Source organism: Athene noctua, chromosome 1 (genome assembly GCF_965140245.1).
Source record: "Athene noctua chromosome 1, bAthNoc1.hap1.1, whole genome shotgun sequence".
NCBI classification, from domain to species: domain Eukaryota; kingdom Metazoa; phylum Chordata; class Aves; order Strigiformes; family Strigidae; genus Athene; species Athene noctua.
The window spans coordinates 238,402,520-238,426,204 of NC_134037.1; the positions used below are offsets into that span (position 1 = coordinate 238,402,520).

At 44.0% G+C, this 23,685-nt stretch overlaps 1 protein-coding gene across 3 annotated transcripts; it reads right to left on the bottom strand.

Moving 5' to 3' along the window:
- Positions 1-1,359: 1,359 nt before the first annotated feature.
- SERTM1 (serine rich and transmembrane domain containing 1) lies at positions 1,360-19,734 on the bottom strand. Of its 3 annotated transcripts, none has more exons than XM_074931859.1 (3): positions 19,645-19,734; positions 11,710-11,808; positions 1,360-2,532 (listed from the first exon to the last, which is right to left on the bottom strand). In XM_074931859.1, the coding sequence occupies exon 3, from the start codon at positions 2,354-2,356 to the stop codon at positions 2,033-2,035; it is 324 nt and encodes a 107-aa protein (XP_074787960.1). In that variant the 5' UTR covers positions 2,357-2,532; positions 11,710-11,808; positions 19,645-19,734; the 3' UTR covers positions 1,360-2,032. The 3 variants fall into 3 exon arrangements, with proteins under 3 accessions (XP_074787960.1, XP_074787944.1, XP_074787954.1); XM_074931843.1 differs by lacking the exon at positions 19,645-19,734 and adding an exon at positions 18,875-18,973; XM_074931853.1 differs by lacking the exon at positions 19,645-19,734 and adding an exon at positions 17,115-17,228.
- Between the last annotated feature and the right edge of the window lie 3,951 nt (positions 19,735-23,685).

The following is a 23,685-nucleotide window of genomic DNA, read 5'->3' on the forward strand; positions in this document are numbered from 1 at the left end:
ACTGTAGGTTCACTTATAAAAAATGAAAACTCCGACTCCAGCGTTATCTGTATGTTGTTTGGCACTGAACAGCTGTGTTTCTAATGATTATATTTACACTGGGCTTTCCAAATTTATCTTTTAAAGCCCATGTAGTCAATGGCAGAATGTGTCTTGTTGATGCTTGACAGCTCAGCAGGAAGGTATTTGCAACAAATCTGGTCGGGACGTCTTCTGCAGCTCCCTAACCCGCTGGCCTGCTGGGCAGTAGCACCGTGCGTGCGTGGGGAGAGCAGCCACCTGTGCTCCTGCTGAGACCATCCCATCACCCAGAGCAACGCGTGCTGTCATGCCAGCAGCAGAAATGGCAGTGACATTTCCATACCCTTCCTCGGGTCTCTCCAGTGACCTCCTTCCTGCCATGAGAGCAAAATTTGCATGGACTTGAGTGGCAGGACTGGCCTGTGCTCACATAGTGCAGTAAGAACAACAAGGAAACACCGCACAGTGGGGCTGCAGTCCTAGCAGGTCACATGTGGCATTTCAAACCATTTCATTGATTGTTTGTCTTGATTTAATTCACAGCTGAACACAGGATCCTGTTCACAATGCTGCTAGTTATTTTACTACAGAAATTGAGGGCTGGGTTACATTTTGGGCAGGGGGAAATCATAACCCAGATGATGGTGTCGCAAGGAGGAGTGAGATTGTGACACAATATCCATTTCTCATCCCTGCATCTCTGGCCTCTCCTTATGCTGATCGGAAAAAAGGCAGAGCCACTGCTTTTTTCCGACCCATCTCTACCTACCCTCTGAAGGTAACCTTGAACCTCCTGAGGGTCAGAGCACAGGCCTGCCTGGCCTCTGATTACACAGATCCTTGTGTCCCCTCTCCACTCCAGCATGCATTATGAAATTACAGGACAAAATCTGGCCCAGAATGTCCTCACCAGTACAAGCAATTTCTGCTGTCCCTGTGCATGAGTACAAACATCTTGTGCCTAAAGGACCGTTTAGGATCTATTCAGTTGCTAGCTGTAGCTGTTGTATGCAGATCTTTTAAAAGAAACCACTGGTTTGTACTGGTATCCAGTAAGAATAAGCTACAGCATCAACGGTGGTATTTGTATAAACCAATCAAGGAATTCAACTCAGCAGCCAAAGTTTTCAGATTCTGCAGTGGTCCCTACCTTTCCCTTGTCTATTTTTGGAAAGCTGAGTTGGTTTTTTGTATAGCAGTGGTATTTGTAAGAATAAGCTACAGGATCATGTGTGGTATTTGTGATTCAGCAGCAAAAGCTGCTCCCAGGAGGAACACGTTATTGGGCAAATGAGATGTAAGGGGGTCCAAACATACCTCCACACATTCAGCAGTGAGCATTGTTATTGTAGTTGCTTTACTGAGTTAAACAAAGAGACTCAAAAACTGAAATACAGAGACTTTATACAGAACAAGTTGGGAGTACAGATAAACAAAAGCAACATTCTTCAAGAAATGGATTTTAGCTGTGTTTTATAAACATCAATAAATACTGAAAAGGATGTGAATTTTTTTTTAAAAAAGAAACAATATCAACAACTTTAAATTGTCCTAATCATCATTTAAGCTGATTTTTTTATACTTTTGCAATTGGGATTTCATCCAGAAGTCTTTATGTAATTAAAAAAGGGGAAAAAAAGTAGTCAGCATATTACTGATACAAAACCAGGGAAAGGGTCACAACTAGAGCAGAAAAATGGCACATCCAGTTAGAACTGTATTACAGTGTGGCAGGAATACTCTTAATGAACACCATATATGAGTGAGAAAAAGACAGCATCACTATTACAGGCATGAAACGATGATCGAGTGTCATTATCTGTTGTCCAAAATGAAAAAGAACATTAGTAAAAGGGGAAATGAAAACTAGAAAAGGAAAGGAAAAAAAAATAAAGAAACTTTAAAAGCCACCTCTTCATAATAGTCTTCTAAGGCAAATGTTGCATGCACTACCTCCCCAAGAAACTAGACAAAGCTCTTCCATTCCCCATGTGTTTCCTTTCATTTAGTTTCATGAAGAAAGGTTTGAGAGAGCAGAGCGCTGGGAAGAAATACTACAAACCTCTAAATTAGTGAAAGAACTTCCAGCATCACTATTATATTCTGGGTAGGAAGAACTGGAAGAAATTATGTTTTTCAGCCTCTGAAGTGCAATGATCAATAGCAAAAGGAGAAAAGCTAAAAGACTGAGGAATATAGAAACATAGACATAGACGTTGGATAAACGGCCAGGTGATGAATCTACTGAAGTTGAAAGGGATGTGGGATACAGCTCCAGAAAAGTCCCGTTTTCCATATTTCCTACAAATCCAGATGAAGGGTCGGGTTCTGACATTTTTGGGTTTGTGTTTTAAAAATCACAACAGATCTTGGATTCAAAAGCAGTTTTAGCAGCATAACAAAGGGTTTATTTTAGGCGACCATTTTTCCATCACAATGAAGAGATGAAAAGTCAGGCAGTGATCAAATTTATCCTTTGTCCAGGACAATGTAAGATTGTATCTTTCAGAACTGCAAGGAAAAAAAAAAAAGCAAGATTAATTTACTAGCAGATAATGTGATTTAAAGTGCACCTGATACAATCTAGTTTTTAAGAGTTAAGATTTCTTATTAATTAGTACTAAGCTGAAATTCTTAAAGTATTAGCTAACAACTATCTTTATTTTCCAAAATGCAGGGATTAGGAGACATCCTATCCATTGATGAATTGAAACTGACCCTTCCCCACCATGAGTTGCTTAATGGAGGAACAGCACAATCAAAAATATACTTTATATGGGACAGACATTGGAATCCAAATTTGTTTTGTGAAAAAAAATCTAGTCAAGGAATGAAAAATCGTTCTCAAGACCTCAGCTCCTCAACCTAGATAAGCAAGGCAGCTCAGCACCGTGAGGGATGGCAAATCCATTAGCCACTTACTCCACACTGTCTTGCCAGAGGTACCCAGAAAATCTGCCAGACCTGATCTCTTACCATAAAATTTATAAAATGGATCAAATGGTTTCAAAGATCAAAATGCATCTCGCTGCAATGCTGCCATGGGGACCTCAATGGCAGGCATGTTTTAGTGAAGTGTTGTAGCTTCTGACTGCAAACCCAAGCATTTTACAATTTTATTCAAAAATTTAACAAGCAAAATCCTAAGGAAACAGGCAGCCCTGGCAGCTCAGCAAATGCGAGGGGACTATTTAAGGGCAGCAAACACTAACAGGGAAGAGATCCCATCTTTGAAAAAGCTTTGCTTCCAGCCACTTTGTGTTGGAACCTGGAAGCTCAGGTGCTGGCAAAGGTCAGAGTAGCACAGGACAAGCAGATCAGGATATGCTAAGCTGCTTTTCTTTAAACGAATGTAGTTAGTCCCCAGGTGCAGTCTGGAAGCTTAACAGAAGGCTTGGTGATGGGGAATTGCTTGTAAAAAGCTGACGTGCTGTAGCTGAATTACATGGCGTAACTCATTGCCTCCGTTTCGATATAAAACAGATAATGCAACGTGCAAGTGGCTAGGAAATGAAGCTAATTTTCTGCATATAATCATACACATGCAATCTTTCTATCCATCCATCCGTGGTCAACCTCTCACTGCAGATACTCAGGCACCACAAGGAAAGGCAGCAAGCTTTCCTCCCAGGAGGAAGAGAATATCCATACAGAACTACACTCCCAGCATCTCATCCTGACCTTGCTTTTGGCCTCATCCTGTGGTCCTGGTTCAATCCTATTATCTCTAACCCACAGTTAGAGGCTTTGAGGAAAATCCCATGGATTTTCATGGTGATAGAGAGAGCATCAGCATCAGAGAGAGAGACAGAATCAGGCTCTTGAAGTAATGATGCACCAGTCTGGGGTCTCTCCTTCTGTATGTCACACAACTGCCAAGTGTCTCTGTGTTTCCATGAGAGTGTCTCAGCACTGTTCCCAGCAATGGTCTGCCTTATATTTTTTCCTTTAAACATGCTACCTCTGCTAACTTAGTAAAGTACCTCTTTCTTCAAGAGGCTGACACTTTTTGACACTAGGTGTGACCACAAAAGCCCCAGCCTGAACTAAAGATGCTTAAGAAGGGTAAGGTACTTTTCTGCTGGTGCTGTTTCTTCTCTGAGAACACAGAAGGCTTGCAGACACCCACTGAAAAATGCTAAGAAGTTTGCTTTGCAGCCACTGAAATTATTTGCATAGTTACCCACTGCTCTTCTGCACTGTAAATTACATGTAGGAAGTTATTCTATTGTGGCAGTGTGTTCTCCCCCACCCCAACCTTGCCCATAACCCTGCTCAAGTGCTAACCACCAGTGACGGTCATAATGGATGTGTCTGGTTGTGATGGCTGCATCCCGCTCAAAGTGGATTTAGGGGAGACAGATGACACAATAGCTGAGGGCTAGTTGAGCATGCTCCAGCAAAAATACGGCTGGTATGCAAATGTGACTGTAAGTCCATAAATAGCGGACAGCCTAGAGCCTGCTGAGCTCTCCTGCACAGCAGCAGGCTGCACACCAATATCTCCCCTTGAGCAGAGACCCCTCTCAAGGTTCGTCCTCAAGACTGAGAGATTCCTTGCTGCAACACATTCTCGGTAAGTGATTAATATTTGAAATCCTAACTAAGTGATATAAAGGATTGATTGTGCACATATAGAATCCTTTAGACATAAGCCATTCCCTGAGTCTTGGACTAGGACTGGATCCTAGGATCCAGCTCTAGAAAAGTCCCATTTTCCATGCTTCCTACAAATCCAAATGAAGAGTTCAATTCTGACATTTTTGGGTTTCTGTTTTAAAAATCACAACAGATCTTGGATTCAAAGGCAGTTTTAGCAGCATAACAAAGGGTTATAGGTGACAGTTTTTCCATCACAACTTCTCTAAACTGAGGAGTTTAGAATGCAAGGGGGTTCTTTCTGAACCTCATGACTCAACGGGAGGGTCTCCCTGACAGTTTTATCTGACCCTGTCCTCTACGCAGTAAATATTCAAGTGTACTTTGCCATTGAATCTTGTTAAACCACTGTCACATTTACCAGTGAACTTTATTAACTCACTGTCTTATATCAATAAAACACATTGTTGCTTCTCTCTTATGAGCATCCACGATAGCTACATGTTGTAAAAAGCCCTAAGTGCCTGAGTAAACAAGGACTACATTAAGTGCGAGGTAGAATCTAATGCTATGTTTTTAAATGTTATTTTATTTCCTATACCTCAGAACTACGTCTATACTGCTACATAAAACAGCTCAAGGCTATTCTCTGGTCTAAGAGGACAACTTGTGTGGCACACTGCATCAAGACGACTAAACTCGCTTTTATCCCCATGGACAGGATTGCCAAATCACAGCTGCCTTTGGGAATGAATAATGGCCAATCCTAACCCCAAATGTGTCCAGGAATTGCTTGGAGGGTGCTAGCTGGCCAAAACCATGCCAGGAGGTGTGCTTGCTAATTCAGCAGGAGAGATGATAATAGGCCTATGCCCTGGCCTGGATTAATTTACTCGTACATTCACATCCATTATATTTTCATGGATAAAACATTACATTCCAGATGGTGTTTTATTGTTTATTTATTGCATTTATTCTTTTATTGCTGAGATTTTGGTAGTCTTCCTCAAGCATCTCGATAGCCTACAAGATTTGCAGCAGTACAAAACTTCATCTGCAAATACCAGATAAAAATATTCTTACCCGGTATATAACTCATACTGATGCATAAAATATACTAAACCAAAACTATTTTATAACCCTAATAGTATTTAGCCCCACAAGAAACAGTATTTATTGCATGTTGTGAAATAAATCACAACAGATTGAACAAAGAGGGATCCTTATAAGATTATACTTCTTTTGAACTGTCTTTAATTTAGTGATCAAAAATTAACTAATGGAACAATACATGTTCATTTCAGGTTCTGGAGGTAATTAAGTGCATTATAGCTAATTTATCCTTTTTAAAAGATAACCTTTGATATAGCAGATGTTTATCCTTGATTACTTGTCATAATGAAAAGCAGATCCATTATTAATTGAATTGTTCTATAATAATATAAGGAATTAATTCACATAAATTCTTTAACATGGCAGAAGTTAAAAGCCTTTAAATTCTTCACAAATTTGAAATCCACTACGTTCTACTTTTATCATTAATAGTTTTGGCCCTGGTACAAGGAGTAACTTTAGTGTGGGACTTTCTCTGAATTTAGTGAAAAATTTATGGTATTAAATAGGACTAATCAGAACCTCAGAGTTATGCAGAAATGTGAGTGCTTTGCTAGATCAGAGCCTTTATAGGTCTTACAATGTCAACTGGGCTATTTTTAACTGAGTATTTTGTAGTGAGATCAGAGACACTGTAGACTCTGATTCCAAATGACTATAGCCCAGATTCTAGTTGCCCCGCTCACACTGTGTAGTGATGTGTAAAAGAGTCTCACCATAAAATATAGCTTCAGGTAAACAGGCTCTTTGGGTAATATTTTAGGAAGAAAAAGAAATTTGTGTTGTTTTAATCACACATTTAAAAATATGGATTTAAAGTGTAAGGTCCTACTCAGTCTAAAAGGATTTTTACCAACCATCTGGACCCTGTTGAAGTAAAATAGCAAAATAATACAGTGTGTGAACATATCTGGTCCTGACATGGGAGCAGTATTCATAGGAAAGGTACAAAACGTGTACAGCAATAAAATGGAACTGGTGCTGCTCCCTGATGATGTTCCCTGGTGCTGTTCCAGCGTACCAATCCTGACAGAGAACAGCCAGGATGGCTCAGCCAGCAACGTGCAAACACCATTCTGGTCTAAAATGTGGCTATAGTCCTAGGGCTGCATGAATTTCTGCCATGCCACAAATCAGACCTCCCAGCCTTTAACAGGGGGATCCTCAAGTAGTTTTATTCAGTGCACCACAGCTACTGCTTCAGTTCAGGTTCCTGCTTCTGCCAGGAGAAGGTGATAAGCGCATGAACCATTTGTCTCTCTTACCCTAATCCTCCAAAAGGAATGACCCCCAATAAAACCAGCTGTCATCTTCACTTCCTTGTTTGGTAATTGGTTTTGTGCATTTCTGAAAACTAAATCGAACAAGATCATAACACCTAGCCCAAACCTAGTCCCACAAAGCAATTGGGAATGCTGTCACTGACTTCAAAGTATAATGGCAAAATTGAACATGGTTAACTGCAATAAACCCGCTGTCTTTGAGAGCCATAAACCAATCAAGGAATGCAACTCAGAAGCCAAAGTTTTCAGATTGTGTAGTGGTCCCTACCTTTCCCTTGTCTATTTTTGGAAAGCTGAGTTGGTTTAAGGCAAAGACTGATGTCGCTGAATGCCTGGAGATGAAGAGGAAATCTGACTCCAACAGGAGAAGGCTTCCAGAATAATCAATCCTGAAAACTCCTGGGACAGGAGAACTGGGACCTGTCTGCTCGGGCACTCAGATATTGTGGTGTAGCTGAATATGGATTACTTTCTCAGAGGCACCTCTGCAATCCCAGGACAGGGATGCATGTCTTGAGGAGGCTTCCCGAGTCATTGAGTTCAGCCCCACTGCTGAAAGCCCCAGGTCATACTCTGCCTTTCCAACACGGGCTGATTTTCCCACTATTACTCGATTGTCACACAGCCTTGCTTCTTCTCTCATGGCCAAACTGCTTAGAAAGATTCACACATTTCAGTCAAATAACTCAATGTACCAAGAAGGCACAGACATCCGCCTCTACTCTCAGCTGGTTTTAGATATACAAGAGAGCAAAACCTTGTTCTGCTACTTTAGTCCCCAAATGTGAGGGGTGGCACACAAGGAAAAGCTCTGATAGACACATTGTGCCATTTGCACATCCTTGCTTTTCAACCAGAATGACTATTTAAGTATTTTCCTCCAGCTTTGCATTGTTCCACCATTCACATCTTCAGCATATCACAAGTATGGTCAACACTCTTATTCCAAGGTGTGGTAGGTTTGTGTGTGGCGGGGTTTTGGTAGTGTGGGAGGGGGATACAGAGGTGGCCCCTGTGAGAAGCTTCTTGAAGCTCCTCCAGCTCCAAGCCAGACCCACCTCTGGCCAAGGCTGTGCCAATTAGCCATGGTGGCTGTACCTCTATTATAGCATATTTAAGAATGGGAACTGGGAGGAGGAGTTGTGAGGGAAACACCTCTGCAAACACCAAAGTCAGCTGAAGAAATGAGGAGGAAGGGGGGTGTTGCCAGAGCAGAGACTCCTCTGAAGCCCGTGGTGACAGTCTGTCCTCCTGCGGCTCATGGACCTCCACAGTGGAGCAGATGCCCACCCAAAGCCCATGGAGGACCCCACATCAGAGCAGGTGGCTGTGCCCAAAGAAGGCTGGGACTCTGAGGGAAGCCAGTGCTGAAGCAGTCTGTGGCTGTGAGGACTGCAGTCCATGGGAGAGATCCATGTTGGAGCAGTTTGTGAAGGACTCATGACCGAGAAGTTCGTGAAAGACTGTCTCCTGTGAGAGGAACCCCACGCTGGAGCAAGGGAAAATTGTGAGGAGTTCTACCCCTGAGGAGGAAGGAGCAGCAGACTCAACATCTGATGAACTGACGACAACCCCCATCCCCTGCCCTCCTGATCCCCTGTCCCATTGCGGGGAAGGAGGTAGAGAATTTGGGAGCAAAGCTGAGCCTGGGAAGAAGGGAAGGGTAAATTAGTGGTGGTAGTGTTCAAATTGAATTGAAGTTCTTTTTCTTCCCCAATCGAGTCTGTCTTTTCTCTGTGACCTTAATGGGTCAATCATCCCTCCCTGTCCTCGTCTTGATCTCTGAGCCTTTTATTTTCTCCTACCCATCCCTGATGGGGGAGCAGCTGCATGGTGCTTAGTTGCCCTCTGGGCTTAAAACACCACACAAGAGTAGGGCTACCTGGAAGATACTGTAGGAGTTTTTCATCTTTTCTTTTATCCTATGGTAAGTAGGAGATAGACACACTGGCATTCATCAAAACCAGGACAAATTGGGTAGGTGAGAAATTAAGCAATCCATCACTATATAAGAGGTAAAACCCATGTACCATGCAGTACCATGCCTGGATAGCCATGCCAAAACTATCAACTGTTTGCACCTTTGATGGCACCTGTCATAAACCCTATTTTTTTCAGAAAATGGAAATGTGGTCAGGAGCAGAGGTCTCATCAATTAGTGTATGCCCTGCGTGCCAAATTATGTGTAACATACATAATTTAATCTTGAGCATCACTGAGACAGTAGTAGAATCTTCCAGTTCAGCCTAAGGTGAACCTTAAATGAGACTGCAGTACTCTCCAGGATGGCATACAGTAAACAGAGAGCTTTTTCAGATTCCCAATGTCATAAATCCTTTCTCACTCAGTTGCCTGTATTGTATTTCTCTGCATATCTTGATGCAACAACTCTATTTCTCCAGGCTCAGTGAAATATAATTTAACGGAGCATACTCACAACCACTGAAGCCCTAAAATAGGAAGCAAAGATAGGAAGGCATAGGAAGCAAAGATAAGTCTGGTAGATTCATTTTCTTGGGAACTTATCAGCCATAGATAAGCACTTTGTTTTCTTGGCTCTTCCTGGCTTTTTGTGACTACAAGCTGAGAAATATCTTGGCTGTTTCAGAGGCTTCAAAAGAGAGAGAAATTGACATAAAAGAAAATCAGTGGGTTCAGCTATATTAACTAATATTTTGGCCACAATCTCCCATCAACTCTTTCTTTACAGGTAGAAGATATTCTAAAAAGCCCTTATTGTAAACAACTCCTAACAGAGGAGAGCTTAATTTGCCTTCAACAGTTACAACAGTGAGGTCAGTCATTCTGTCAGACATCAATATGCTGTTAATTGTATCTGCCTTCCTTCCTTATAAACTTAAACCCTTTTGGCTGATTCCAGACCAACATAAACAGAAAGGCAGGGGATGAGTACAACAGAAGGCTTTTTCACAAGCGAGGGCTCTCTGAAGCGGGGCAGGAAGCTGCTTGCTGACCCAGTGCAGGACAGCTGAAGAAGCTTGCTCATGTCAGATGTCCATGGATCCTGGCAGAAGAAGCTCTGGCCACCAGGCTTTGTTATCTTGTGCACACTGTCCTCCTGCAGATCCAGTTTCCATGCTTGCACACACGTGTGCCCAGGGGACATGGAGAAGAGGGTCAGAGAAGCACACCCACCCTAGTGGAACAATGCATCCACAATGGATGACTTGGGACTGTCCTGGTGAGGGGGATCTGGTGGTTAGCAGATCCTAGATGGCACTGAAATTACTGGCCACTAATCTGGCTAGGAGATGGCTGGGAAAGGGAGATGAGTTGCAAGATGGTACTCTGTGTCTGCAAAATTTGCTTGCTCCGTATAAGGTAGACAGCACTTTGGAGTAGGAGAGGGGAGGCAGAGGACATTAATTAAAGATTACACTGATAATCTCTATTAAAGAACTCACATGTGTGTTCCCGACTCTCTTTTGCCCTTTTGGAAAGTTAAAGCCAAGAGTGAGCAGGCAACATCATCCCCTCACATCCTGAAACGGAACCACCTCTCCTTCATTCAGCATCAGGGCAGGAAGAGCAGGAGGAGGATTGTGCAGGTTCCCAGGCAATATGGTGATGCCAGTTCCAGGATGAAACCTCCTCATCCCGAAAGGTGTGTCACCCCGGCAAGTTCTGTTATAGTGATTACTTCCAAAAGATGGCAGCAAGTTTTAACTAGATCTATTAAAAAGATTAAGGTTTTTCGTGACCTTTGCTAATTTGATATATACACGAAGGTCAGCGAGCTTCTGGTTTAATTCTTTCATCTTCCCCCTCACTGCCTTCATTTTCTACATTTATTTCCTTTAGCATATAGACTATATCACCACATATTGTCCTTCCAGCTAACATAATACAAAGCATTTAATGCCAATAAAAATATGCTTGCATGCTCATACTAAAGGACTGAATGAACTTTGCATACAGGGAACCCTTCAGCCTTGAAAGGCATTTTGCTCTAGACTGGAAAAATGTAGCAATTTAACATCACGCAACTAAATTAGACAGTAGCTCTAGACAGAAAAGTAGTGAGCAACATTTTGTTCCACTGAAAATGTCATAGGAAAGGCAAAGAATGACTGCTCACTTGGAGTTTAGCAAGCATATGATCCTTAATTCTTATTATTCTTGCAAAAATGCCTTTGCCAATTAAAAGACCACAAGTGAGTAGGATGCTTCTTTTTCCTGTTACAGATGGACCCTCCAGGAGCAGAGAATCCCTTTACCATTCTACCTGGGAAACAGGATTGGTCACCAACTGACACAATAAAATAACGCACACAAGGAAAAACTATTTCCTGCCATCAGGCAAAGTCTTCCTTTTAATTTATGATATAATTTCATTTTTTAATTATGATTTAAACTTACAATTTTTAAAATCTAAGAAGACAAGTGCCCAGATGGCTTGATTGCAGGTTAAAATCAAATTATATTTCGTTTGGGGTTTTGTGTGGGGCTGGGAAAAGGAAACTCTCAGAGCCATAAGGATACTTAGATTAATTCAGATAGGATCAAATGTTTGTATCATTTTCATTTCCCATGGATCTGCAGATTATAGAGTTATTTATATCAATGTAAAGCAAAGACATCATGACCTGGGATCAGACCCAGAGCCTGTCAGTTGAATTTGCTCTTTAAAAGTAGGAGAAAAACAAGCAAGGAGAATGAATAAAATACTTACAAGCAGGAAGATACAGGGATGCAAACCAAACGTCCGACACGCAGGATGTGGTTAGTTGTCACACCCAAATCTAAAGGGACTGCATGCTGGGAAAAGCCCCTATAAAAAAGCAAATCATAGATGAAGAGTTTAGTAATAATTACATTAATAAAAAACAGGGAAGAAAAGTGCTGATTTTTGGCTGTTCTCAGCGCCAGAAATTTCAGAAAAAAACACCAACTGGAATCCTGGCTTGTGTTTTATTTCTGCTAGCCACAGCCTTCTGCTGTCCAGTTACAGCACTGTATGTGCAATACAAAAAACATGCCTCTCTCTTGATCTCTACGTTACAGCCATGCCTTAATAACACCTTTCTCCTCTTCTTTTGCAGAATGCTCCAAGACCAAGACAGCCTGCTGTCCCCTGGCACTGCTTTAAGCACTGGAGCACTGTATTTGCACTCATTCAGTTCACATTATCCCCTAAAGACTCCTGCCAGAAATCAGGTCTTTCTGGATTACACACCCTTATTTATTTATTTTATTTATTTCAGACAATTTGCAGTTTAAGTTCACTTACCTGAAAACCACAAACCAAATACTGTATATGCACAAGGACAGCTAGCAGATTTTTGTGTGCTACATTCATTCAACTCCTAAAAATAAAACATGGCCCCCGAACTGTTTTTAATAAAGCAAATGAAATTGATTGTATATGAAGAAACAATCCCAGACGATGCACATTAAAGCAGAAGTAGGGCCACTTTCAAAAGGATCCTCCCCTCTAGGAAAGAAAAGACTCTTGCACAATCATTATACATCTCAGAGCTCCATCCTTTCAGCATATTTGGTTTGAACTGCATTAGAGAAGCAGATCTCTGGGGATGAATGTTAATGCATTATTGTGTTGCTTTCATCCCTTCAATCATTGAATCACTTATGGTTTAAGCCTGTCCAAGTTCAATAAAGAAAATTATCTAGTGCAACTGTTAAAAGTCAGCATTGTTGAAATCCAAATGTTTTGATAACATCGATTATACTAATGTTCCACCTCAAGGGAGGCAGACAGCTTTCTTACCACCTCCCAGTGCAGAAGGAGAGGTGGGAGGCTGCAGGTGAACCTCGAGGTTCGCTTCCTCAGGGATGGACTCAGCACACCCTCTGGATGTAAGCGCATGCACCCCATCACCTTGCCCAGCAGGCTGAGGCAGGTGGTGGTATGGGGATGGAGAGGGGGATGCAACAGCCCCTGTATACCTTTTCTCTGACAAATCTGCCTCATGTAAGAAAGAGCTTGATCCTATGCCCCTCGGTTTTGTCCGCTCGTAGCAGAGACCCTTTCGAAGGGAAAGCTTCTTTCAGAACAGCTCTCTTGGGGAAAGAGGCACGGATCTCTGCAACAGGGACTGTATCTTCAAACAAGACTAATATAAATGATTTTGCTTCTTTTCCAGCTCTCTTTTGCCTCTGCAGGATTTTCTTTAGCCCCTCTCCCCACAGATACACAGAGCACTGCCCTTGCTGGTTTAGCCTTTCATTCAATACAATGCCTCAGTCCTCGGCAAGGCAAAGGGAAGGAGCCTACCAAATCCTGAGCTGATTAAACAAGCCAGAGATGCAGTGCAAAACACAATACATCCTCAAGGCTCTTTAAATGCGTACATTCATATTCAAATGGCAGGCGTACACAATGAGATGGAGAGGTCTGAGCTTTTAATTACCTTTGAAGAACACAAATATTTGGATTACAACATCAAAAAGCTTATCTACAGGAGAGCCCTTGGCATATACAGTTGTATCCTACAGTCCTTCATCCTTCTTGCACCAGTCTAAAGCCCTTCACAGCTATTTTCACAGTCTTGGCTGCAGCAGTAGCCCACAGCCGAGGCTCACACTGACTATGTTCTGGCACAACAATATTTGGCTCAAACACTGTATTCATTCCCATCGCCAATAAAATATGCAGGGATCAGGGATGTATCTGTTCCCTGTATCTCTCAGGATGTGAATGGGGAATGGAGACACATCAGTGCACACCTAGGACTTCAGATGGGGAAATGGGGCCCTCCCTGGTCCTGCTTCCCATGGGAGCGTGAGTTTGAATCTCACCCAAAGGACATGCAGTCACCAGGGAAATCAGTCTCTTGACTTGTCTGTGTTAGTTTGCTAAAAATATTCATTTCCTAGTTTTGTTGAAAATTTCCAGTGAAAAATTAAAGGTTACTGAAAAAAAAAACAACAAACCAAAGCTCAAAAACCTGCTCTTTGTTGAGCATAGTGACAGGACGTACTTGATTTCTCAGTGTCCAGTCTCAGATTTATTCCCTTTATTCCCACTCCGAATAACTTTTGTTTCTGTTGGCCACTTTTAGCCAAATTCAACCCCAGGCAGAAACCTCAAAGACAGCTGAGCTCCTAAAGTTTAATGACAGTAGATGATCAGGAAGAGGAGACACAAAGGTTCACACAGTCATTTGGTTCCTCGTAATACCTTTACATCTCAGTAACTGACTTTTAGAAACACAGTCGCTAAGATGTCACTGCCAAAGTAGCAGACTGCTGGTGCCTGTGGGGAGGAAATAGGCTGGAAGGAGGTCCAGGGCAAGATTAGCCAGGGAAGAGGAAGGAACCAGCAGGCATTGGGATTTCTTAATTCTGCATTTTGTGGAACGGCTTCTTGTTTGATTTCTTGAAATCCCAAATTCAAAAGTTTTGTTTGAAGAGAAAATTTATTGTTAGGTGGAACGGCTACTTAATTAGAAATGTACTTTTTCACAGGGCAAAAAGAAAGGATGGTTAAAAAAAATAAATTCAGATAAAATGCATTTTCCTCAGCGGAACAAGTATATGAAAGTATTTCAGCTGCTTCTGTCTTGCCATCTCCTTTCATGGTTGAGTCATCCTGTTTCTGCTAACCCTCTTTGCAGAGACTGCAAGCAGCTGTGCAGAGCATCCCACCAACACTGATAAGTTTCTCAGGAGAAGATGCCCCCCAGCATGTGTTGGGGGAAGGGGGAGGTGGGGGGGGTGTGCATGTGATGGAATTAATCTCAGAATCTCAGAGCAAACAGAAGTTAATTAAGATTTGTTAGCTCATGCCTGACTCTTAGCATGGGCTCCAAATAAACCTTTTGTATTTGAGGCAAGCACACCCGTGCTGGGCTCCACACTCGGGGGCAAAGGGACGGTGCAGCAGAGGGCTGTGCACTGCGCTTGCTCTCCCTGAAGCCGTAGGGACTTCTCACGGGGCAGTGCTCCAGCTCCTCCACACTGTTTACTCAAGAGCAAAACCTACCACATAAAAATATCAAGCCCCAGCGCAAGCAGTCCTTCTTATCAGAGCTTGCTTTCATTCCCCATCACACTCACCTGTGAAGCTAACAATTTCCAGGGCTCAGACCCTCACGTTCAGTATCCCTCCAGGTAAAGGGGCAAAAATCCTCATACATATCAGGTGCTACCTCCTTCACCTACCAGGAAAACAGCTTTAGGACAAAATATGGCTAAATCTGGAAGTGAATGGATTCAAGGTCTCTATTGTCCCCTTCAGTGGTGCAGCACAGCATCCTGCCTGATGCCAGAGAAGGTGGCTGCACTCTCAGACTCCAAGGGGGCACATTCACGCCCATCTCAGGAGCACTCCCTGCAGACTTCAGTAAGGGGCTCTGCTGAACAGTAAGCAGCCCTTAATTTTGCTAGTCAATGGGGTCATTAGTCCTTAACTAATTAAGTTGTGACCCAGTTAAGTGGAGTCCAGAGTAGTAAGAAAACACTTTCTTAACAGTAAAATTCAGCTGACACTCTGGCTTCAATATATTTTATAAAAACAAAGTATGTGGTCCATATCAAACCCAAAGATGCCAAACAGATTTCATTTTAACCTCCTTAGAAATCCAGACACAATATAGAGCTAGGACAGTATTTTGTACACTGGATACAACAGAAATCTGTTAATGTATCATTTTGTTTCAGAATTTTGTCTCCCAAAAAAAGCAGACTCAACACGAACTATGTGCTACGAACTTAAATGTCAAGGGAATTTTAGGCACAGATGTGCTATCACAGTAACTCCTCTCACTGTATCTCTGCTTCTCGACTCAGGTGCCCCAGTCTGCATTATCAAGAGACATAAGAAAACAGCCTTCTTCAATCCTCTGTTTTCCCTCAATGGTATAACAGAAAAGGTCTCCCTGCTCATGCCATTCCTTATTTTACCAGTGCAGGCTGCATGCCCTCCCTTGACAAAGAGACTGTAGCATTATAATATCTGTATTTGTGTGCATAATATTTAACTGTTGTCACTATTTGCAAAACAGTCTGCAATAACTTATGCAAAGATACAAGACTATCGCAAAGGGACTTGCAGTGAACCACGCTGTACCGTGTAGGCATAAGGGGGCAGGGTTGCACCTGGAATACCAAAAAGAGCAAGTGAGGATAAGATAGACTCTGGAAGGAGAGCTTCTGCTGGTGCTAGAGAGTGATCTGTGCGGCATTGCCTCTCAGGTGTCCTAGCTTTAGAGGACACTGTTGTGCTCAAATCCAGAGCCAGACTAACTCCAGTGACGGGGATGGTGGCAGAATGAGTGAGGGCTTGTCTCAGCATCTCAGACAGCTACTGAGGGCATCACAGCAAAAGCAAACGTGCTGGGACATACCAAGGAAATTAATGAAATGATGGACAAGACGCCTATATGAAGCTACAAGTAAGCTCAAGGCCAAGCTCAGGGAAATACAAAGGTGATAGCTTGAGGGAGACAGATGCTGAGAGCACAGCCAGGGGGTATGTCTTGGTAAAGCAGGAGAGGTGGTACATCATGCAAAGGGAGACTTATCGAGGGCACTTGAAAGTGAAGCCTGTGACTGACACGTCCAATGCAGGGGAGAAGGGGGAGCAGCAGAAGGACTGACAGAGGGGAGATGCAGCCGAAGCAGCAGGCTAAGAGGTGGGTTTTTGCAGCAGTGCTGTGGATCGACTATGCTGTAACAGGATTTCCTCTGCGCAAGCCAGGAAAAGGAGGTAACCGCAGTCATGAAGACACAAGGGGAGGAGTGGTTGCAAGACTGCAGGAGGTAGAGGTGAAAATGTCTTGACTTTTTAGTATTTAAATTCCATGTCTCAAACCTATCAGAGACACCAGATTTTTCAGTAACTTCTGGATGTACTCTATCGTTGAGCTAACTCCCCTTCTGCTTCTGTGTAGATGGGGCACCAGGAGGAAAACTGCACTGCTTCCTGCCTCCGATGGGGAATTTACAGAATACAATTTATAATTTACACTGCACCGGTAAGACCCAATTATGAACCAAGCCACTTGGCAGACACAAGCTATCCCAGTCAGCCTTTTACATCTGAAAAAGGTTAACAAAATGCAAACAGCAATAACTTCCTAAGCCACATATATTTATACACATACATTCACTTACTTGGTGATAGTACTAGAGTAGACTTGGATGCTGAACTAGCCCAGGACCCCTTCCCCACCAGTTCAAGGTCCTACAGCATTTCTCCTGTTGACAGCAATGTGCACGTACTGGATATAGCAAGTAGCAGTCTGTGGGCAGGCAAGCCGGCACGCCGGAGCAGAGGAAAGCCAGGGAAACATGAGGAAGACAGGGGTGACGTGCCTGCCTCTCCTTCCCCCACCTTGGGTGATGTGGATGACCCAGTCGGAGGAAGAGGTGGGGAAGGCAGGCAGTCAGTACCCAGCTACAACCAGCAGCAACCATCCCTAAGGGGAACAAGCCCTTGTAGGCATTGTAGCAGAAAGGAGGCTGGTGGTTTCAGGTTGCCCGTCGTTTCAGTTTGTTCAGGCACAGAAAAGTCAGAGTAGGGTCAAAATGACTGCAAAAAGCAAAATCGTAGTGAAACAGACATCAACCTTCCAGCTGGGTCCCTTATCAGAATAAAACCGCCAGCACTATGTACATCCTACATGGTCCAGATTTTATACATTTCTTCTATTCATCTTTCTCCCATTCTGGTGTAATCACCTGAGAATTAAATTTAATGATACTCAGTATGCATTCCTAATTGTCTTTGCTTATATAGGTGTTAATCAACGTGGCAAATGCTCAGCCCTTTACCACTATTTTCACAGTTTCCCTCTAACTAACTGTTTAGCATTTGCAAGGGTAGGAAGAGTTTTCTTCACTTGCTTTCTGTCCCAAACTTCATTACCTCCACTGAGATGATATTGTAACAGCCTGCAGCTTTTAGCTAGACATAAAGTGTTGGGAAAGGGCACGTTTTTGTGCGTCCATCCTGTTTTCTTTTTCCACGTTGTGCTGTCTAAGCTCAGCTCTTCTCCCGGTATATTGTACAGGCATTTTACAATTTATTTGCAGAGGGAGCAATTCCTTTCCCGTCATCTTCCAGCAAACAATGCGAAAGGGCACACGTGTGGCAATCTACGCTTATACCCACAGAGCCAAGAATGTGCTTGCACAGTGATGACCCACTATCACATTCCCGGTCTGCAGCATCCTTCAGAAATGGAAACCAACCTGTGCCTCCCTCCTCTCGGCATCCCTCCTTCCAGAAGCAGCGCACCCCCAGACGCTGTCCCCACGCTCTCCTAGAGCGCTCCCCTCTCCGCCTCCAGCAAAAACAATTTCCCCCAAACGAAGAAGCGGTCATTCAATTCCAGCACTTTGACAACCCACCAAGTCAGGACGGGCGAAACCAGGTTCTTTCCGAAACGCATTCGGGAACACGCAAACACAGGAGGCCTAACACATACCTAGGTTAAACGCATATGAAAACCAAACGCCCTTGATTACGGCACACGGCAGACAAAACATTGGGCAGGCTCTCCCGGAGCAGCCGCGGCGAGGCAGGGAGGGCAGAGCCTGCTCCCGGGGCGCACCGCCGCCACAAACCCTGCCGGGAGACCCGCCCGGCGCCGGACCGCGGGCGGGAGCGCTGCCCGGTGCCGCCGAGGGGGAGCAACAGCCCCCCGCGGGCCGGGCCAGCCGCTCCCCGCCGCGGCTCCGCTCAAGCCGCCGGGACCTGGCAGGGGGAGAAGAAACCCACCCCAGCCCCAGCGTGCCCACCTCCCTTAAAAGGGGAGACGGCCAGACCCCGCCGAAGGGCTCTGGCTGAGGGGTAACCGGCAGCGCGCCGTCCCGGCCCGGCCCGTCCCGTCCCGGCCCGTCCCCTCCCGGCCGGGGTCAGCCCCGCTCACCGCGCCCGGCTCCGGCCGCCGCTCCGGCTCCTCGGCCCGGCCCGGCCCGGCCCAGCTCCGCTCCCGCCGCCGTCCCGCGCGGCCGCGGAGGGAGCGCCGCCCCCGGCCCGCCCCTCGCCCGGCCCGGCCCGGCCCGGCCCCGCCGCCCCCAGCCCCAGCGCCGGGCCGCAGCGGGCGGGGGCAGCCGCTGCCCCTTCGCTCGGTCCCGGGGCGGTTTGCGCAGTTGCAGGGGCGGGGGCGCCGGGGCACACGCTGCCAGCAGCCCCGCCTGGGGCGGGGGGACCCCTCCGCCTTAGTGGTGCCGCAGGACGAAAGTCAGCGGGATCTACCGGGCATGGTGCGCAGCCGGCTCCCGGCATCCCGCGGCTGTCCCGCAGCACACACCGCTCGCATGTGTTGCTCTCCAGCTCCCGGGGCCGCTCCGTTTCCAAAGAGAGACCGCGTGAATTCTACATCTAACCGGGAAATTCAGGCTCCGCCGTGGCAGGGAGGCTGCGGGGGGTCGGAGCGAAGCACCCCGACCAGGAGCTGGGCACAAGGAAGGAGCGGGATGGACAAGCAGGCTCCCTGGGGAGTGGAGACTTGCAGGTGTCTTTCTGAAAACTCTTCCAAGTTTTCAGGACAGCTGCTGAGGCCCTCAGGGATGCTTTGACATCATTTGCACGGGAGGGAATTAATAGTCGTGCCAAGACCAACTGAGATAATGCCTATACAGTGGCATAAATGAGAGCAAAATCTGGCTTCGCTAGTTTATTCGGAGAGCGACTTACCTATGGACATCACGTACTCTGGAATCAAATACTGGGGAAATGCTGTCTTTCTGCGACACATTTCCTTCCGTGGACACTGTGGCAGGAAAGGCTCGGCTGGCTTCTGGTGCACTTGTCTCCTCCACTATGATTTTTTTGGCCAGATGACTTTACTGTGGGTTATAAATCAGTGACGAGCACTGTGAAGAGCAGATGGGGAGTTTAATGCACCCTCTGCAGCTCAGTCTTGTGTCTGGCTAATGTCCATGTGCCGTTCTGAAAAGGATGTTGGAAAAGGTTGTTCTTCATTTTAAATTGCTCTTTGGGAGCTGCGCAGTTCATAATGTGCTGCGGAGGCACTTCTGTGAGATGTACTTTCTTTGATGTAGTCTATACAGTTTCAGTAGAAGAGTTACTTGGGATGTCATGAAACAAAGTCAGTTTTGGAGGAACAAGACATATGAATAAGTAATAAAAGACAAATCATAAAGGGAAAATCATTCCTAAGGAATGAACCATATTTCTCCTTGATAATGACCGTGAATGCAGTGGCATACAAAAGAGATGGGTTTGTCTTTCAAGGATCAAAAATGCCCTCTCCATATTTCACCTATGAAAAAGGAAGTCGATGTTTTTGTGGGCTTGGGGTGTTTTCTGTTTAGGTTTGGCTTCTCAGGGTGGAAAGTCATATGTATGGCGTATGAACACAAAGAGACTAGAGTATCAGTTAGTTCTATGATAGCCCTAACCTGAAAGGAGATCACTGGCTCAGTTCAACTTGCACCCACTGCAGAAAAAGTCACATTTGACAGTGGACTTGCTGATTACATGAGCTGTTGTGGCAACAACACAAAAAACCTATTGAAACTGTAAGGAAAGAAATATTGTAGAGAGACACCTACTACGCTACTGGTGATGATTAGATTAGAGATGAAGAATCCTGCTGAAAACATCAGAAAAAATACCAAGAATTTGCTATTCCCTTTCTTGTTTGTATGCTCAAACTAGAGGGTTTTTTGGTACAAGTCCTGTGTCTGGGATGTCACTGGATATAAACAGAGACAGATGGTGTATTAAAGTTCTCAACATTGATTTTGTCATATAGATAGAGGACCAGGTACAAAACTTTGACTCTTGAAAAAAAAAAAAAAAAAAAAGAAGCCAAGATAAATGCTTCTCTTATAGCTCGATTATTTCAGCAGTAGAATTGCAAGCTAGAACAGAGCAAGAATTTCCCCCTGAGGGTCAAGCGGGAAGAAGAGAAGGAAAGGCAAACGCAACTGATCTTGAAGTGGCTGCTAAACCAGGCATGCAGTTGTTAGCACTGGCCAGAAAAAATGATGCTTTCTAAAGAAAACAAACTGTGATCCCTTGGACTTTTCTCACTTTAGTGGATTTTAGTTCAAAGCCTAATCCACTGAGGAATGAGGAATTTCCTAAATGCTTCCTACTGATGAATCTGTTTACTCCACAGCATCAGGCATAGTCTCTAGTAATCCTTGGCTCTGGGAGAAACTCAGAAGTCAGATCCAGATCTATGCAGTATGTCTCACAATCGCAACCTGTGTAATGTAGGTTTGGTTGTATCATCCTAGCTTGTATAGCTACAAAAAGCTACCAGTACTTCAGCAATGAGTGGGAATTCATTTTTGCAGCTGTGCTCTGATTTTTCACTCTTTTCCTGAATAAAGCACATCTCAAAGGGAGGTGAACAGCACTGCTAGAAGAGGGTACACATTTGTTCAGCAGAGGAGAAGGGGGCAGAAAGGCTTTTGGAGGTCACTGATATTTCCTGATGTTTTTTTAGCTTGGGTTACATCACTGATGTCCTGCCGCTCTTTGTGGCTTGTTCATTTGCCGTGAGCTGCTCAGTGACATCGGTTAAAGCAACACCAGAGGAGTTGTCAGCAAAATCATGCCTCTTGCAGTCAACTTCGGTGGCTGCGTCAGGACCTCATGCAGAGGCCATGGTAGTGGGAAGTGCTGCAGCTCCAAAGTAATTAACTTGTTCTTTTATTGCTCTTCCTCCTTCTCGCTTTCTGTGCAAACAGCACAGTATGAGCTGGCCTTTCCTCAGGACAGTGTCTTTCATGCAAAATGCATCTCAAAATGTTTTGCAAAGATAAAATGTTCCACTAGAGCACTGAACAGAGGAAGAGAAACAGTAAGACAGAAAAGATCTTTTTGGAGAAGGTTTAAAAAAAAACCCCAACAGTAAAGCATAAAAATGCATGCATGCACATGGTGAGAATACAAAAAAGTCCTTACAAAGCCACTTTTTGGTTTTTTTGTGGATTTTGGGGGTTTTTTAATGCAGCTACAGGCAGTTAAGTCCCGACTTTGCCTTGGAGTCAGAGTGGCAGTTTAAAGGCTCTGGATGGATATGGTTGCCTCTGAGGTTCTGGTCTGGAAAGGGCACATTGAGGAGACATGGCTTGACTGATCCTTAGTCTGGTTGGGCCTCCAGAGCTCAGTGGCATTCCTGCTGCTACTAGGCTGTCTATGACACGGTAAGGCTTTAGTGGATTTAATGGCTTTTGTGCCTTAGAATACAGAAAATTATGGGAAAATTCATATTATTATTATTATTATTATCATTATTGTTACTGCATTGATGGTTCTTGGTATGATTCCCTGTACCTGCTCGTACAGGGTCGTTAGGTGTTGGAGTAAACAAACAGCTTGATTCCCTCACTCTGCTGGAGCATCTGCCAACAGAGTTGCTATATCCATGCTATCTGCTTGGCTTAATTATGTCTTTTGTGCTTTAGCATTCCTTCCAGGTGTACCACAGCTGGAGGAGCTTTGACTGAAGAGGCCAGTACAATCCTAGCCTTTTGTGAGCTTCTACAATGTGAAATGCAGAATTTTCTCTGTTGCTATAAAATCAGTCAACAAAAAAATGTTTTATCCAAATTTCTCCCTTTATCTTTGTGGTTAGAATCTATACCTGGCTCTTTTTGTCCTCACCAAGAGACTGCAATTTATTTGTTGAAGTGTGTGGTTGGATGCAGCTCACACAAATTATGCATTAAACTGAGCCATATTTTAAGGCTCTGAAGATGAATCCTTCTGAAATGCTTAAATTTACTTTGTTGTCAACAGAAAGTGGTAGGTGACTGTGAAAACCTCCAGAGGGAGTTCTTATTCGTCTAAATCTGAGCACATGAGTTAGGCGTACATGACTTTTTTTGATGGCCTTATAGCCATTTATCGTTCTCATTTTGAGTGTTGGAGGAGCTTAGGGACTTCCTCAGAAAGAGCTGCTTCATTACACTCCTAAGATATAGGCACACAACAGTTAAATGAAGTAAATCCCACCCCAGAAAATCAGATCCTCGTCTGTCCAGCTGAGATCATCACTTTAAACATTTACATATAAAGAATGCAGGTCTACTAAGAGCCAGGATAAAAATAAAACCCTTTGCTATTTAGACAGATAGACCTTTTCACAGAAATTCTGGCTCTCCCCTCGTTCTTCACCAAGCTCCCAGGGGAAAGCAGTGAGTAGTGACGCCTTCCTGAACCTGACCATGTCATTTTAGCACCTGGATTTGTACTCCGCTTGTGCTTTCAACACATGTTTTGTCTTGTACCTTTTTGTGAACACGGTGGCTAAAAGCTAATGAGTTTACAGGGTAACATTTTCTGATACTGTAAAGGCTTCTGCACTACAATTTACATAAACATTACTATTTAGTAATGACCAACACTGTAAATAAGAAAAGTCTTTAAAGACTTATTGAGCCAATATTTCACTTCTAATTCCTCCATTACATAAAAGGTACTTGTTAATGAAAGGACCAGCTAAATGATTTTTAAAGCTCAATTCACTCCATCTTTAGAGGTTTTTAAAATACTGTTAGACCACTGTTAAACCTAGAATTCTCCAGATACCTCTAGTCTTTTTAATTACCTACAGTCATTATTAAAAGTAGTCACTGCAAAGTCCATTCATTCTCTCCATGCTTCCTACTACTCTGCTTAGGAACTTCACCATCGAGCAACCTCAGGAGAGGTTATCTTTAATGAGAGCCCTATGGAATAACGGACTATTCATTT

Coding starts and splice junctions, on each gene's coding strand:
- SERTM1 (XM_074931859.1), bottom strand. CDS start 2,356: ATGTCAGAACCCGACCCTTCATCTGGATTTGTAGGAAATATGGAAAAC.